Here is an 18,098-nt window from a genome sequence, read left to right on the forward strand (position 1 = left end):
TAGAGACAAATCTTTTGATTCAGCTTTTACCAATAGGAGAGTACCTTTTATAAAATCCCCACAGTATATTAATTAAAGAAGAAGAAATGAGGTAAGCTTTATATAAAGCTTTTAAGTACTGTAATAATTTCACTGTAGAAGAAATTCATTTCTGAAATGCTGTTCATGGTAAGCATCTTTCTCATACACTTGGCATGGGCAGAAGAGCCCACCTGCAGGCTGCTAGGAAGACCAGATAAGCCTTTACTTTCAAAAAATGGAGATATTATAATTGGGGGTATATTTACTATCCACAGCAGCACTACTGGAGTCAAACCAACTTTCAGAACAAAGCCAGAAACACTGAAATGCAAAAGGTCAGAGCAGTTCTGTGAGTGTCCATCTTTATAAATAATGTTTAATATTTTTTTAATCATACTCTATAATTTAAAGACTATGTTATTAATTATGACCTTCTAATTTTTCCCATTAGCATTAGCCTCAGAGAAATTCAGTTTGCACGAACAATGATTTTTGCCATTGAAGAAATAAATAATGACAAAGAAATAATTCCAGGTGTTTCTCTGGGATACAAGATCTATGATGTTTGCTCAAATATACATTTGTCAATTAAAGCAACAATGGCATTAATGAATGGGGAGGAAGACGAGCTGCTTAATGAAAAGTCCTGTAACCAACCATCCACTGTCTATACCATTATAGGGCAGACATCATCATCTCCAACAATTGCAATTTCAACAACTGTTGGTCCTTTCCGTATCCCAGTGGTAATGAAAATTTGTATTCTCTTAAGTTGCATTTAATGTACAGTAAATACATTTGGAAACTAATGCAGGATATCAGACTTACTTGTGATTCTCAAGCAAACTGGAAACCAATTAATTACATTTAAAACCTTACAATAAAAACACTCAATGTATGCAAATGCACTAATCTGGTTCCTATCTGACATGCATCAGTTATTCATTAAAGTTTCAGTCTTTAACAGCCTTCATTTTATTTATTAGTATAAAATTTTTAAGATTTAGTACCAAATATGTAATATGTAACATTAGAGATATACCTATTCTAAAGATCTAAACTGCTAAATGATTGTGTTTTACCTTTCATTTATGTAAATGGCTAATACTAACAACTTTATTTTGTTTTGTAATCGTATTCTTATTTTTACCCATTCTTAGATAAGCCATCTTGCTTCTTGTGCATGCCTTAGCAACAGGCATGAATTTCCTTCATTCTTCAGAACCGTTCCAAGTGATTACTATCAGAGCAGAGCTCTGGTCCAGCTTGTGAAGTATTTTGGATGGACATGGGTTGGCACAATCCGAAGTGATGACGACTACGGTAACAGTGGAATTAGCACGTTTCTGCAGGTGGCAGAGAAGGAGGGAATTTGCGTTGAATATCTAGAAGCCTTCAACAGGAATGACCCAAGAGAGAAAGTTCTGAAAGTTATAGATGTTATAAAAATGTCTACTGCCAAGGTTATTGTGGCTTTTCTGGCATATGGAGAAATGGTGATTTTGCTGCAGGAAGTGCTTCAACAAAACATTACTGGTTACCAGTGGATAGGCAGTGAATCCTGGATTACTGCTAAAAGCCTTGCTACTGAAGATGGATATAAGATTTTTGGAGGGTCAGTTGGATTTGCAGTTGTGAATGCAATGATCCCAGGTTTGAAGGAGTTTCTGCTACAACTCCAGCCATCGGAAGATTCAACAAGTACTTTTCTCAAAGAGTTTTGGGAAACTGTTTTTAATTGCACATTCTATAGTCCAGAGAAGAACAACAACTCAAATGCCTGCACAGGTTTTGAGAGCTTGGAGGATGTGATTAATCCATATACAGATGTATCAGAATTAAGAATATCTAATAATGTCTATAAAGCAATATATGCGGTAGCCCATTCACTCCACAATGTACTTTACTGCAAAGATAAAGAAGTTTGCATGAACAGGACAAAGATTGAGCCATGGGAGGCAAGAAACACATTTTATTTCTTTTAAAAATTAATCATGTTTATTTAATAAGATTATTTATTAAGAGGTCTGAATATGATCTATAAATTAAATATAAGATAAACTTGTGAAATTAACTTGCTTTAAAAACTTCCACATACCTTACTCTTCAAGCAGCCAGACTAAAAATATATGACATGAAATTAATAATACATACCATTTTTTAAAGTATATGCTTGAATATTGAAAACATATTATTACTGCAAAGTTTTCAATTCAGGTTTATCTTTCACCTTAGGTGCTTCATAACATTAAAATGATCAATTTTACCACAAAGAACAGAGAAACTGTTTACTTTGATGAAAATGGAGATCCAGTAGCTAGATATGAATTGGTGAACTGGCAACATAATAAAGAGGGAAAAATAGAATTTGTTACAGTTGGCCAATATGATGCATCATTACCAGAAGAAAAACAGTTTTTAATGAATAATGTCAAAATTGTATGGACAACTGGAATGACTAAAGTAAGTAAAGTATACAATCCGCCTTTAATTCCTTAATTTAATGAATTTAGTTAAATATCTTTAAAAATATAAGGCAGTGACACACCCATAGCCTGCCATTGGAATAAGGTGACATTTCAGGATAAGTCACATGTTTTCATAACGAAATTAAATGGCTTTTAAATTATGAGGCTTGGTTATAAAGTAAAATTAATAATTAGACACTTTACTAAGTAAAAATGATGAATCATTGGATTACAAGATAATTCATATTCTTTCTTGATTGATTCTAAATGTGAATAATTCCTTTAAGATGTCACTGTAATAGTAAGAAGTACGATGTGTTTAAATAACACAGGTGCAGAAAAAACATGTTTTAAGAAAATGTAATGTATATTGCAGGTTCCAAAATCTGTATGCAGTGAGAACTGTTCTCCTGGAACTCGTAAAGGCATCAGAAAAGGAAAGCCTATTTGTTGCTTTGACTGTATACCGTGTGCTGATGGGGAAATCAGCAATATTATAGGTATGTTAAAACTCCTTTAGGCATGATTTGTCAAAATGCAGTGGTAAACATTAATTGCCATGGGACTGAATAAACTGAATGCTTGTGACAAAAGTATATTGTAACACATTAAACTTGATTTTGATAAGTTAATTTGGCAATCTGTATAATTTCCAAACTGTAACAAAACGTTAATAAAAGTGGGACAATTAAATACATTAGTCAAGTAGTTCATTAGCTTCAACTTCTTCCATAGTATATTATTTATATAGAGTTTAAACCAGAAACCTGAAGGATAAGCCATAATTAATTACATAAATAACTGTCCAATTAGGGTGCAGCCATTTGAATGGGCAAGACCTTCATAAACATAATTTGGCATGTTTTGTAGATCTTCCTCCAGGCTCATCAGTGTCATTGCAGAATCTCATTCTTGGCTGCTGAGCTGTCTGTTATCCTGTTCTTTCAGTCAGGTGTTCACCCTTTGTCAAGAAAGGATTCAGCCAAAGTCAAAGCACTATTTCTGCCTTCGTTTGCCCTTTACCCTCTTGCAGTGTTGTCTGAATTTTTCAATAAGTTTGAAATTTTTGGAAATTTTTGGAAATTCCATAAATTAAAGTATATTTTAAGATTAGTATCTATAATGATTTCACATATTTGTCACATTTTATTTGAATTATATATCGTATTATGAAGTGTAATATATCCATCCATTCATCGCATTTTCTAACCCGAATACAGGGTCACGGGGGTCTGCCGGAGCCAATCCCAGCCAACACAGGGCACGAACCAATCCTGGGCAGGGTGCCAACCCACCACAGGACACACACAAACACACCCACACACCAAGGCCAATTTAGAATCGCCAATCCACCTAACCTGCATGTCTTTGGATTGTGGGAGGAAACCGGAGCGCCCGGAGGAAACCCACGCAGACACGGGAACATGCAAACTCCACGCAGGGAGGACCCGGGAAGCGAACCCGGGTCTCCTAACTGCGAGGCAGCAGCGCTACCACTGCGCCACCGTGCCGCCCTAAGTGTAATATATTAGGAATATAAAACACATTATTACACAATGGCTATAAAAGTAGTAGCAGTAGTTGCTGATACAGGTAAAATATTAAAGCCTTTTTATACTATTCTATTAGGGTAAATGATAAATTGGACCAATTAGGCATAACTGGGCAAAATGGTACCAGTCCATTGAAGGGCACACTTACTCACACAGTATACTGTGGCTAATTTAGATCAATTTACTTACCTAACTTTCACATTGGTGGGATACAGAAAGGAAACTGAGCACACAGAGGAAAACCATGATGAAATGTTGAGAATGTACATATTTCACTTAAACACAAATGAATTAGAATGTAAAATCAGTCCCCTGGTGATCAGGAACAGCAATGCTAAACATTCATTTATTTCAAACGTATCGATTTAAAAAAAATACAAGATATCCATCCCTTCAATTTCATTTGAACCCTGTACCACAGTGCTAATAACAAGCTGTTGTTATTTTTATAATATTAAACTATTATATTAAGTTATTTAAAATTGTGATATAATTATCACGTCATTTTTCCTCAAGTATGGAGATTCTTTTCTATTTTATGATTACAAATAAAAGTATGTTCTTTTATTTTTAAAGTACAATAGTATTTATTACACTACTGCTATGTTCTTTTATAAAAAAAGGACAGAGAGGATTATTCTTGAATAATTATTATAATAACTTCATCTAACCTGGGTATACACTTACTGAATAAATATATTTAACGAAATGTGGACATTGAAAAGTAAATGCAATAGACTGTACTTTACTTGTTATAAACATACACTTATCTGTTGTACTGGTTTAGATGCTAATTCTTATTAAAAGAATGTTCTCAAGAATTGGAGTATCGGTTTTGAAAACATAATATCTAAGATATGCGTTGTATGTGTTTTTTTTTTTTTTCATAAATTCCACCGATTGCATAAAATGCCCCCTAGACTACTAACCAAACCAAGAGGGAACACAATGTATTTTAAAGTTATGATATTATGATATCATTTACACTTATCTATAAAACTACATTCAAGCAGGGTTTGGGCACTAATCTGAACCCTGTACCACAGTGCCAAAAAACAATTTTGTTATATTTATATTGTTAAAATATGTATTTATTTAAAATTGTGATATAATTTATCTTCATCTATAAGAAATATTTTTTGTTTAATGATTACAAATAAAAGTGTATTTGTTTGTTATTAAATAATATTATTCATTACACTACTGCTGCATGAGACAGATAAGACTGATGTTGAATGATTATTATAATAACTTAGTGTAAACTGTATATGAACCTACTGATTAAATGCATATTTAGAGGTAAATGCAGAACACTACATTTTGTCTGCTTTGAGGCTACTCCTATCTGTGGTACTCCTCAGACCCCAAGTAATGAAAGTCTACTAAGAACTACAGAAGAAATTTTAATAAAATATTCTGGATATAGTATGTGTTGTAATATATAATAAAATTTTTGTTTTTAATAGATACTACAGAGTGCATTAAATGCCCGCTGGACTACTGGTCAAATTCCGAGAGAACACAATGTATTTTAAAGGATATTGAATTTCTATCATATGGAGAAATCATGGGAATTCTGATGGTGATTTTTTCATTGTCAGGTGCTTGTTTAACAGCAGCCACAGCTCTGATTTTCTTCCACTACAGAAATTCTCCGATTGTTAAAGCCAATAATTCTGAACTCAGTTTTCTTCTTCTCTTTTCATTACTCCTCAGTTTTCTTTGCTCATTGATTTTCATCGGTGAGCCCTCTAACTGGTCATGCATTTTGCGCCATACTGCATTTGGGATAAGCTTTGTTTTGTGTATCTCGTGTGTTTTGGGGAAGACAATTGTTGTACTGGTTGCATTTAGAGCTACCATTCCAGGCAGCAATATTATGAAGTGGTTTGGCCCCGCTCAGCAGAGGTTATGTGTCTGTGCATTTACTTTAATACAAGTGTTAATATGTACTTTGTGGTTAATACTGTTTCCACCATTTCCAAATAAAAATGCCAAACATTACAAAGACAGAATTATTTTAGAATGTGACTTAGGATCAACAGCTGCTTTTTACACTGTTTTAGGGTATATAGGATTTCTTTCCATTGTGTGTTTTATTCTGGCTTTTTTAGGTCGCAGGTTACCAGATAACTTTAATGAAGCTAAATACATTACTTTCAGTATGCTGATATTCTGTGCTGTGTGGATCACTTTCATTCCAGCTTACATTAGTTCACCAGGGAAATATACAGTAGCCGTTGAAATCTTTGCAATTTTAGCTTCTAGTTTTGGTTTGCTTTTTTGTATTTTTGCTCCAAAATGTTATATTATATTGATAAAACCAGATAGAAACACTAAAAAGCATTTAATGGGTAAAATCACTTCTTAGTAAATGTCCGTCAAATGTAAATAAATATTTATTCCACAAAATATTCTGTGAACATAATGGATCTCCTCTTTAGTTTTTGCCTTATTTTAAGTTTTTCTACTTTAAAAAAACAGAATGTCTCAAATAACTTAAATACAACAATTTAATGATTGTTAATAGACACCTTTTGATGATATTGGGGCATTAAAAATAAATTACATCACTGGCATATTATTCTTACAAGCAAGAGGTCAGGTAAGGGTGTGCAATAATTGTAATAATTCTCAGGAACTGTCCTACTGGGAGGAAATTCACCAATAGGGTAATAAAGTTAGGAAAGAATGTTTTGTTTTATGTCGTTATTATTACTTGCAGTTCCATTATGTATCAATAGGTTTTTAGAATGGGGGTTCTAGCTCTGTGACTTTGGCATACAATATTATGAGCAAATGAAGGGATGTACAGCACCATGAACAATCATTTACCCACTGTCATTGTCTTCAATCAAAATATAACATTAGATAAAGAACACTTGAGTGAACACATAGCACTTTTTGACTTATTTATCTAATTAACAGAATTTTCTAATGGCAACTGGCACTGTGTGAAAGAGTAATTGCCCTAAATCCAGCCAGACTGGCTCAATATACTGTAAACATCAGATATTTAGGCCTTTTAGGTCAATCTGCAAACAGTAAAAAATATTTGACAAGCACATGATGGCACAATCAAAAGAAATTTGTGAAAATATCAGAATAAAGTTGATACAGTATCTACCAGTTTAGAAATGGCTATAAATGATCCTAAAATAATCCAAAAAAGCAGGTTACTGTTGACTCCATAATCAAAAAGAAACTGGGCAAAGCTGAGCTTCATCGAAGAGTACCAAGGTGAAAACCAGTGCTAAAAAGAAGAAAAAAAAATGCACATTTTTATTCCTCAGGAGCCACATGAATAATTCCCAAGCCTTTGTCTTAATGTTCTAGGGACAGATGAGGGGAACTGATTGGATGACAAGGCTCCTATTAAGTCTGGTGTAAAGAAAGCTTAAGATTCTACAGTATAAACATCAAACCAGCAGTCAAACATGGTGGTGCTGGTGGCAATAGTATGATGGTATGAGGATATTTTATTGCCTAAGGTACTAGATGATGTACCATGAGTAATGAAACTAGGAATTCAGTTCAGTATCAGAAATTTCTTAATTAGAATATTTGGTTATCTATCCATAAGATGAAGCATTAATCTAAAACACAAAAGCAAGTCCACCGCAATATGCTAGAGATGCTGTGAAAGGGACTGAAGGAGAAATTCATGCTCAGAAATCTTCTAGTATTTCTGAATTAAACCAGTGTTACAAGGAAGAGTGTGGTGAAATGGATATGGAACTACAGCAAGCATTTGGTTGCAGCTGTTTTTACTTTTACTCTTTTACTTTTAATCCAGTTTACTACCAATAGAGGTGTAAGAGTCATTTGCGAGTTATTTAAGTTATATTAAATATTTGTCTGTATATTAGTGCATGGGTGGCACGGTGGCGCAGTGGTAGCGCTGCTGCCTCGCAGTTAGGAGACCCGGGTTTGCTTCCCGGGTCCTCTCTGCGTGGAGTTTGCATGTTCTCCCCGTGTCTGCGTGGGTTTCCTCCAAAGACATGTAGGTTAGGTGGATTGGCGATTCTAAATTGGTGTGTGGGTGTGTTTGTGTGTGTTCTGCGGTGGGTTGGCACCCTGCCCAGGATTGGTTCCTGCCTTGTGCCCTGTGTTGGCTGGGATTGGCTCCAGCAGACCCCCGTGACCCTGTATTCGGATTCAGCGGGTTAGCAAATGGATGGATGGATATTAGTGCATAGTCTATGGGAGGTTCTTACAACCCCCATAAGTTGAATTGAATTGGTATATTCTAACTACAGTTAGGTCCATAAATATTTGGACAGAGACAACTTTTTTCTAATTTTGGTTCTGTACATTACCACAATGAATTTTAAATGAAACAACTCAGATGCAGTTGAAGTGCAGACTTTCAGCTTTAATTCAGTGGGTTGAACAAAAAGATTGCATAAAAATGTGAGGCAACTAAAGCATTTTTTTTAACACAATCCCTTTATTTCAGGGGCTCAAAATTAATTGGACAAATTAAATAACTGGAAATAAAATGTTCATTTCTAATACTTGGTTGAAAACCCTTTGCTGGCAAGGACAGCCTGAAGTCTTGAACTCATGGACATCACCAGATGCTGGGTTTCCTCCTTTTTAATGCTCTGCCAGGCCTTTACTGCAGCGGCTTTCAGTTGCTGTTTGTTTGTGGGCCTTTCTGTCCGAAGTTTAGTCTTCAAAAAGTGAAATGCATGCTCAATTTGATTAAGATCAGGTGATTGACTTGGCCATTCAAGAATTTTGCACTTCTTTGCTTTAATAAACTCCTGGGTTGCTTCGGCTATATGTTTTGGGTCATTGTCCATCTGTATCATGAAACGCCGCCCAATCAATTTGACTGTATTTAGCCGGATTTGAGCAGACAGTATGTCTCTGAACACCTCAGAATTCATTCGGCTGCTTCTGTCCTGTGTCACATCATCAATAAACTCTTGTGTCCCAGTGCCACTGGTAGCCATGCACACCAAAGCCATCACACTGCCTCCACCGTGTTTTACAGATGGTGTGGTATGCTTTGGATAATGAGCTGTTCCACGCCTTCTCCATACTTTTTTCTTGCCATCATTCTGGTAGAGGTTTATCTTGGTTTCATCTGTCCAAAGAATGTTTTTCCAGAACTGTGCTGGCTTTTTTAGATGTTCTTTAGCAAAGTCCAATTTAGCCTTTCTATTCTTGAGGCTTATGAGTGGCTTGCACCTTGCAGTGCACCCTCTGTATTTACTTTCATGCAGTCTTCCCTTTATGGTAGACTTGGATATCAATACGCCTACCCCCTGGAGAGTGTTGTTCACTTGGTTGGCTGTTGTGAAGGGGTTTCTCTTCACCATGGAAATGATTCTGCGATCATCCACCACTGTTGTCTTTCGTGGACCAGTGCTTCCTTTCTTTCTCAGGATGTACCAAACTGTAGATTTTGCCACTCATAATATTGTAGCAATTTCTCAGATGGGTTTTTTCTGTTTTCGCAGCTTAAGGATGGCTTCTTTCACCTGCATGGAGAGCTCCTTTAACTGCATGTTGTCTGTTCACAGCAAAATCTTCCACATGCAAGCACCACACCTCAAATCAACTCCAGGCCTTTTATCTGCTTAATTGATAATGACATAACAACAGACTTGCCCACACCTGCCCATGAAATAGCCTTTGAGTCTATTATCCAATTACTTTTGAGCCCCTGAAATAAAGGGATTGTGTTAAGAAAATACTTTAGTTGCCTCACATTTTTATGCAATCTTTTTGTTCAACCCACTGAATTAAAGCTGAAAGTCTGCACTTCAACTGCATCTGAGTTGTTTCATTTAAAATTCATTGTGGTAAGTTACAGAACCAAAATTAGAAAAAAGTTGTCTGTTCAAATATTTATGGTCCTAACTGTATTTCTAGCCTCTCTGACTATACATTATATTCAGTCAGTGACCTGCCTTGCCATGTGTAAGGCATTGAAGGCACATGGTTTGAAACTGTGCCTTTTGTGCCAAGTAACATGGAAGACAACGTGCTTAATTGAATATGCAGCGCCATACGTTTAAAGCGTACTGAAGAAGAAATATTTTACGTATAGAAACAACTAAAGTTTGACAAGAAAAGCTAAGTTTAAAGAAGATACATTTTTCCTCATTTTTTGCCTTTTATTCTACAGTATATGTGTAACAACCTTTTATCTTTATTCGTGTGTGGACTGTTTGCTTTGAATTTTTACTAAATCTTTTAAAATGAACTTTTAGATTTCTTTCGACATGCGTTTCACCTGTGCTTGATCCTGTCTTATGCAACCGCAACTACAAGAGGTCTTTATTCTCTCATAGAAATAATTGAAACAGATTTTTTGTTAACGAGGACTGGGAGAAGAAATGTGACCAAAGGTTGCATAAAGTTCATTAACAAAAGTCAAAATTAATTTGTCCTCAAGCCAATAAGTAGTTCCAAAAATCAACATCAAAAGAAGCAAAATGCAAGGTCTTTACCAGAAGAGCAATAAATAAAAATGTATTAGTGACAATGAAGGTTTCTATGCAGAAAATTGGATACCATGAAATGTATGGAGATAACTTTATATCCTTGACCCCTGATATGAAATGGAGTGTGATCCCAAACATCACCCATAACAATACTATAACAATGCTACAGCAAAACTACATACAATCGAGGCATCAATGAACACATTGCTAGTAAGTAAATTAAAATAATTAACATTCCTAGAATGAACCTGTAGAAAAAATATGAGCATATCTGTGCACTAGCAGCTACTGTCCATCTCCATCTGCACTAATGCTTTTAGTTAGACAACATTGCCATTGCTGGAAACATACTGGAACTTGCGTTTCCTTGTCATGTTATGCTGGAGGTCAGAAAAGTCTGAAAATCTTTGGCCTTTTAATGGCAGTTTTTATTTGCTATGGAAGAACCAGAAACCACAACAAGCTATGTCAGGTAAATAGGGTGAATGATCTGATTTGGGATTTGATTTGATTTCTTAGCCAGAATGTTGCAAGCAAGCACTGAGCTCACCATGGCTTAGAGCATTGTCATGATAGATGATCCACTTCTGGTGTCATTCCCATCTTCTTGACCCTCCTTGAACTTCATATGCCACTCAAAGACACTTGACATTTTCATAGCATCCTTACCATACACCACTTTCAACAGCTCCAGCATTTCAGTAGTGCTTTGTAGCTGGATGTCAGTATACCGCCATGCCAAAAATAAAATGATCACACCTCTTATTTACATACATAATGAAAATAATTCTAGAATATATGCTTATTTCAACAAAATTAAACTTGGCCTGTTTAAAAGTTTATTGCCATTGGTATACAACTATTTATACTTCTATTAGTTTTACAATTTGGCAGTGAGTATCACCTCCCAGAAGGTAAACGTCAGAAGCAGTTATCTAAGCAGTGTGTCTGGCTTTACAATCTTATCTGCTTTTCTTTCTTCCCTTTTGTTATTCAGTTCTTGAAACCCTAATTGTGATTGTACACAGAGAGCAGATGCTAATTGGGTTATTTTCCTAAGCAACTTTTATAAGTCACAGATAATCCTCCAACCCAGTCTAAGAAAGAAAAAGTAATAATTCCATTTGCTTGTTGAAATGTTTATTTTCCTTAGCTTTCTTAATAAAAAGCTGCACTGTTGTTTTTTATAAATATATTGTGTGCTTTCATTAAAGTTCAAGCAGATGACATGGTACTGTATATTTCGGGCCCAGAAAATTCTGTGCCTGCAGTCTTAGCAGCACTCACAGAATTTCAAAAGATTTCTGGTCTCAGAATTAATCTGAATAAAAGTGTACTCTTTCCAATGAATTCTCAAGCATATAATATTAGATTAGACACCCTACCTTTTATCATTGCAGAACAGTTTAAATACCTAGGGGTAAACATCACAAGTAAACATAAAGCTCTTTATCAACAAAATTTTGCCATCTGCATGGAAAAAATTAAACAAGACTTGCATAGATGGTCAACCCTTCATTTCACACTAGCTGGAAGAATTAACACTGTTAAGATGAATATTCTTCCTAAGCTCCTTTTTTATTTCAAAACATCCCAATATACATTAATAAATCATTCTTTAGGCAATTAGATTCAACAATAAACTCATTTATTTGGAATTCAAAACATCTACACATCAAAAGAACGACCCTACAAAGACAAAAGGCAGAAGGCGGCATGGCTCTTCCTAACTTCCAGTTTTATTACTGGGCAGCAAATATACAGTCGATAAGAACCTGGACACAAATAGAAGAACATACTCAGGCTTGGACCGCAATAGAAGTAAAATCCTGCAGTACTTCTTTGTATTCCTTGCTCTTTGCTCCAATAAACACACGCTATCGGCAATATACAAATAACCCAATTGTGCTTCACTCACTTAGAATCTGGAATCAATGTAGAGAGAAGACGGAGAAGCTTCTATCTGTGGCACCCCTACAAGAGAACCACCTCTTTCAACCTTCACAAACATATGCAGTTTTTAATATCTGGAAAAAATTTGGAATTAACTTGCTTAGAGATCTTTATATAGACAACGTCTTTGCATCCTATGAACAATTACATTCCAAATTTAACATTCCAGCTACACATTTCTTTCACTTTCTTCAAATAAGGAACTTTGTTAAACAGAACCTTCCAGATTTTTTTCATCTTGCACCCTCATCCATGCTGGAAAAAATATTGCTAAATCTCAAGGACTTAGACTCCATCTCTACAATATATAAAATCATTTTACAATCCATCCCTTTCAAAGATCCAAGAGGACACTGGGAAAAAGATCTCTCAATTAATATATCAGAAAAGGAGTGGAAAGTAGCAGTGCAGAGAATTCACTCGAGCTCCATATGCGCAAAGCATACAATTATACAACTCAAAATTAAATATTGAGCACATCTGTCTAGATTAAAACTCTCCAAAATGTTTCCAGGGCATGATCCAACCTGCGAACGTTGCAACCAAGTCCCAGCCTCACTAGGTCACATGTTCTGGGCCTGCACCAAATTAACATTATTCTGGACAAAAATTTTTAATTACTCTTCAGACAGCCTTGGACTCACAATCCCTCCTAACCCATTAACAGCTGTGTTTGGGGTTCTTCCAGAGGGGCTTAAAGTGGGGAAAGACAAACAAATCGTGATTGCATTCACTACACTCTTGGCACGCAGACTTATTCTGATAAACTGGAAGAACCCAAACTCTCCTCTTTTAAGTCAGTGGGAAACTGATGTGTTATATTATTTGAAACTGAAAAAAATCAAATACTCAGAGGATCCGTACAGACTTTTTTCAAAACATGGCAGGATCTAATCAGTAATATTTTAAAATAAGTTCATAAAGCACAGAGAATTTATTAATTTAGGTATTTTTACAAGACTTAAATTTAACGCCGTTCGGCTTGCTCTCTCTCTCAGGGCTGGGGATTGATCTGTTCTTAACTAAATTTTTCTTTTTGTAAAAACTTGATTGCTTTGTATGGATTGTAATAAAATTAATAAAAATAAAACAAAAAAAAAATAAAGATCAAGCTGTTATCCATTATGGTTTCCAAGAATGTAAAGCTACTAACCTAACTCAACTTGTTCTCCATTGTGAACCAGTGAAATTCCTTGCACATAATGTGGCACCTGTCTGCAGTACGTGTTGTTATTAACTCTTGCAAGTGATCATTAATCCAGACATATCTCTGTAACTCTGGAGGGAAACTATCCACAAACTCTTCAGAAGTAATAGACACATCATCACACAGCACAAAACACTAATTGAATAATATATTAACATGAAAGTGTCTTTTTATCATTTTTAAGGATACACTAAATTAAATTCCTACATTTTTCTCGATACCAACTGGCACATTTGCTTTGCATGCATTTTTTTGTGCTCATTTGTTGCCACATGGTTTTGCCAGCACACCAGCGACAGATATTAGAAATAGAATTTTGAAGAGGATGGAAAAATTCAAAAAAGATGTAGCAGAATCTCCATGGCAAAAGTATAATGTTTGATATAAAAAGTATAGGAAATAGTATGGAGACTACTAATGTTGTATAGTGCAGAAACATCATCATTCCCAATAACTGCAATTTCAACAACTGTTTGTCTTTTCTGTGCCCTAGTGGTAATACAAAGTTTTATTCTCTTATATCACATTTAATATACAGTAAATGCATTTGGAAATTAATGCAGAATATTGGATTCAGTGGTGATTCTCAACTAGACAGAAAAAAATTACTAACTTTTAAAATGTTTACAATAAAATACACAATCTCTGGTAATGTATTAATCTGGTTCATATTTACCAGACATCTGTTATTCATTAAAGTTTCAGTCCCTAACAGTCTCCATTTTATTTATTAGTATAATATTAGCTTTTTAAATTTAGCATTGTATTAGGATAAACAACATTTGATAAAGATAAGCAAAATTGTGTTCCACTTTTCATTTATGTAGCTGTATATTTTTGTGTACATGCACATACACACACATACATGCTAACAGCATTATTTTGTGTTGCAGTTATATTCTTCATTATTTTAACCCATTCCTAGAAATGTCATCTTGCTTCTTGTGCATATGATTACTATCAGAGGGAAATTATGATTTTTCTGCATGAGATTGTGCAACTAAATATTACTGGTTACCAGTACATAAGGTAATGAACCGTATATGGATATAAGAATTTGTGAGGGTCAGTTGCCATTGTGAATGCAATGATCCCAGGTTTGAAGGAGTTTCGAGCCATCAGAGGATCCAACAAAGCACTTTATGGTCTATAGACAACTATTGCTAAGTTGAAAAATGTCAACTTAAAGATGAGTAGGAAGATGTGTTTAAATAACATGTTACTAATGTTAAAAAAGATATTATTATTTAGTTATGTAAAGTATATGTATGCAGTGAGAACTTTGGACTATGTAAAGGAATCAGGAAAGTAAACTCCATGTGTTGCTTTGACTGTATAACATGAAGTGTAAAACAGCAGTATTTTAGGTATGATTTTTCAAAATGCAGTGGTAAAGACATTCATTTCACTGATATGGGATAAATAATTATAAACTAAATTCTTATAAGAAAAGTATGCAGTAAAGGTTTGACAAATTAATTTGGCATTCAGCTTCATTTTAGTATTAAAAAAATGTAAGAAATCATTATTAGAAGTAGAAGTGGGTTGTTTGAAAAATGGTGGAACATCTATTAAAATACTTTTATATTGAATTGTTTATACAGATATATAGAGTGTAACTCATTTATGCAGTAATAACATGAAGAATAAGCTATGACTAAATAATTACCCAATTAATCCTCAGCTGTTTGAATACGTAAGGTGCATATAAACATTATTTGGCATATTTAGCAGTTCTTCCCCCAGGCCTGTCACTGCCATTGCTCATTCTTAGATGCTGGGCTGTCCGATATCCTCTGCTTTTAATCAGGCTTTAACACTTTGCCTAAGCACTCTTTCTGGCATTGCTTCCTTCTAACCTATTGTAATGTTTTGTATATAATTTTAAATACATTTGGAAAATGCATAAATGAAAGAATATCTTAATGATAATTTAAAATTTGAGTCTAAAATGAATCTACATAGTTTTGACATTTTACTTGAATTTTATAACATACTAGCTGAAATACCCAGCATTGCCCAGGAGGAAAATAAAGTTTTTTTTAATTGTTTGAGAAGAACATAATTAAAAAAACACAACTTTAAAAAGTTGCATGGAGTTTGCATGTTCTCCCCGTGTCTGCGGTGGGCTGGCACCCTGTCTGGGGTTTGTTTCCTGCCTTGCGCCCTGTGTTGGCTGGGATTGGGTCCAGCAGACCCCCGTGATGCTGTAGTTAGGATATAGCGGGTTGGAAAATGGATGGATGGATAAAGACTCACTAATGTGCTTGTCTTGCGGTGTTGCATGTATGTTATCATCCAGTGACGCTTGGAACTGGCCAACTGTATTTCATTTGAAAAGCAACAGGGGCGCGGTGGTGCTCAATCATAAAGAATGCTGGCAGTCACCTCCAGTTCAACCTCATGTTTTTTTTTTAATTGTTTGAGAAAAACATATTTAAAAAAACACAATGTTAAAAATAAAAATAAATTAAGAAACAAAGACTCAGTAATGTCCTAAAAGTATTTTTAGCCGACCAATGAGGAACATGTGTACCAAGTTTCATGAAAATCACTCCAGCCGTTCGGACGTGATGCTGGAACATACATATACACATTGACTTTTATATACAGTATATAGATGATGAATTGTAACACATTAGCAATACAAAATACATTATTAAACATAGCTGTTGTAATAGTAATAATACTAGCAGTAGTACTTCCACATTTATACAGATAAAATATCAGTCAAAGCAAGCTGGAAGTCAGGTTTTCTAATCTATTAGGGTAAATAATAAATTGGAGCATTAGGTAAAAATTAGAAACAAAGGTACTAGTCCACTGCACTGCAGGGTCACACACATAGAGTTAAATGTAGCAGATTTAGATCCATTAATTAACAAAACTTCCATGTTGGTGGGATACAGAATGGAAACAGAAAACAGAGGAAAATCATGCTAATGTTTTGAGAATGTACAAATTTCACAGAACCAATGACTGAATTAAAATATAAAATCAGTCCCCCGGGGCTATGGAACAGTGATACTAATCACTCTGCCATTCACATACGTTACATGTCTTGATTTAAACAAAAACTATGTATCAATCCCTCCACTCTTTATAAAACAAAGAAAAATATCCATATAATTATATATGTAGGTACTGCAAAAATGTACAGTGCCCTCCATAATGTTTGGGACACTGTCACACACGTGTGATTAGGAGACAACTAAAGGGCCTGAATAACAGTAATTCCATGCCTGACTAGGGGGCGGCGAGATGCACTAATTGTCTCTCTCAATCCTTACAGATCATTCTTGGGAAAACCTGCTCAGTTTCCGGCGCCACTGATGACATCACTTACAGTTCCGGTGCTACCGATGACGTCACTTCTGGTCCCAGTGCCGATGACATCACTTCCTCATTTGTCTTTAAAAGCCTCCATCTTAAGGCAGCAATTCAGTTCTGTTTTGGACTTGCATGAGTAAAGATCTCTTGACAATTTACCTCTTTGAAGCCAGGGTATAATATATGGGTAGCTGCCCCAAACCGTTTTCATGTCTCATCGTGCTTTTTGTGACAACATATTTTTCCATGATGCACCCCTTTGCTCCACAACTTAAAACTTCAGGGCACCATAGTGTTTGGGACCATTGGCATTACAGATTTTTTTTATTATTCAGGTGTGTTTCATTGCTTCATTGGTGCAGCTAAAAAATACTTTTTCATGGCACTGTACCATGACAGCACACAATTGAGTTACTTCAAGAACATTAATACTGTACAGTCATGTAATCAATTTTGTATTTCAAGCAAAATACAAGCAGATGAAAATTCACAGTACCAACTGCTTGATAGGTGGTGGGGATTTCTAGCAGGGTTAGTCTTCTTTATTCAGAAACACTTGTGAGATGTTGTTTTAATGTACTTGCACTATTTTTACCAGCAGATGGCACTTGGAGCACAAGTTACTTGACTGCACTTAAACACAACTACATCACAGTGTTCAGTAAAGATGTAATGTGCATTGTAAAGTGAGAATCTGTAGAATAGGATACATATTGCACTGTTTTAAAGTATGAGTTACCCCAGAAGTGTCAGTGGCTCAAAGGTTGATAAGGGGCAATTTCCAGGGAAGAGCTTATTGCATTAGGTTAGTGTATCACAGACACAAATCTGTACCTGGCTGTATATTATTTCTGTATTTTATTATTTAACAGATAGCTGGGATGTAACTTCAGAGGTATTATAACATTCAGGGTCAAGAATTGGAAGGCCAAACCCAAAACCTTGTAACATAATCTGAGCCCAAATGATACTGGCAAATTTAGTACCCAAACCCAATATCTGTTTTCCTCTCAGTGAAGTATAAACACATACAGTATATACACAAAGATGGATTTTAGACATAGCTTTACTGTGTACTGCTCCTGTGTGCTTCAGTTCATTCATG

General features: G+C 35.2%; 1 protein-coding gene across 1 annotated transcript; it reads left to right on the forward strand.

Moving 5' to 3' along the window:
* Positions 1-216: 216 nt before the first annotated feature.
* On the forward strand, positions 217-6,413 carry LOC120518427 (extracellular calcium-sensing receptor-like). Its single transcript, XM_039741214.1, has 6 exons — positions 217-356; positions 473-767; positions 1,182-1,979; positions 2,257-2,484; positions 2,866-2,989; positions 5,509-6,413. The coding sequence occupies exons 2-6, from the start codon at positions 507-509 to the stop codon at positions 6,411-6,413; spliced, it is 2,316 nt and encodes a 771-aa protein (XP_039597148.1). The 5' UTR covers positions 217-356; positions 473-506.
* Positions 6,414-18,098: the final 11,685 nt, after the last annotated feature.

Source organism: Polypterus senegalus, chromosome 1 (genome assembly GCF_016835505.1).
Source record: "Polypterus senegalus isolate Bchr_013 chromosome 1, ASM1683550v1, whole genome shotgun sequence".
Lineage (NCBI taxonomy): Eukaryota > Metazoa > Chordata > Cladistia > Polypteriformes > Polypteridae > Polypterus > Polypterus senegalus.

Excerpts from the sequence above, each read along its gene's own strand:
- LOC120518427 (XM_039741214.1), top strand. The coding sequence starts at position 507 with ATGATTTTTGCCATTGAAGAAATAAATAATGACAAAGAAATAATTCCA. Across the intron at positions 768-1,181 it reads GTCCTTTCCGTATCCCAGTG|ATAAGCCATCTTGCTTCTTG; the intron begins GTAATGAAAATT and ends ACCCATTCTTAG. Across the intron at positions 2,990-5,508 it reads GGAAATCAGCAATATTATAG|ATACTACAGAGTGCATTAAA; the intron begins GTATGTTAAAAC and ends TGTTTTTAATAG.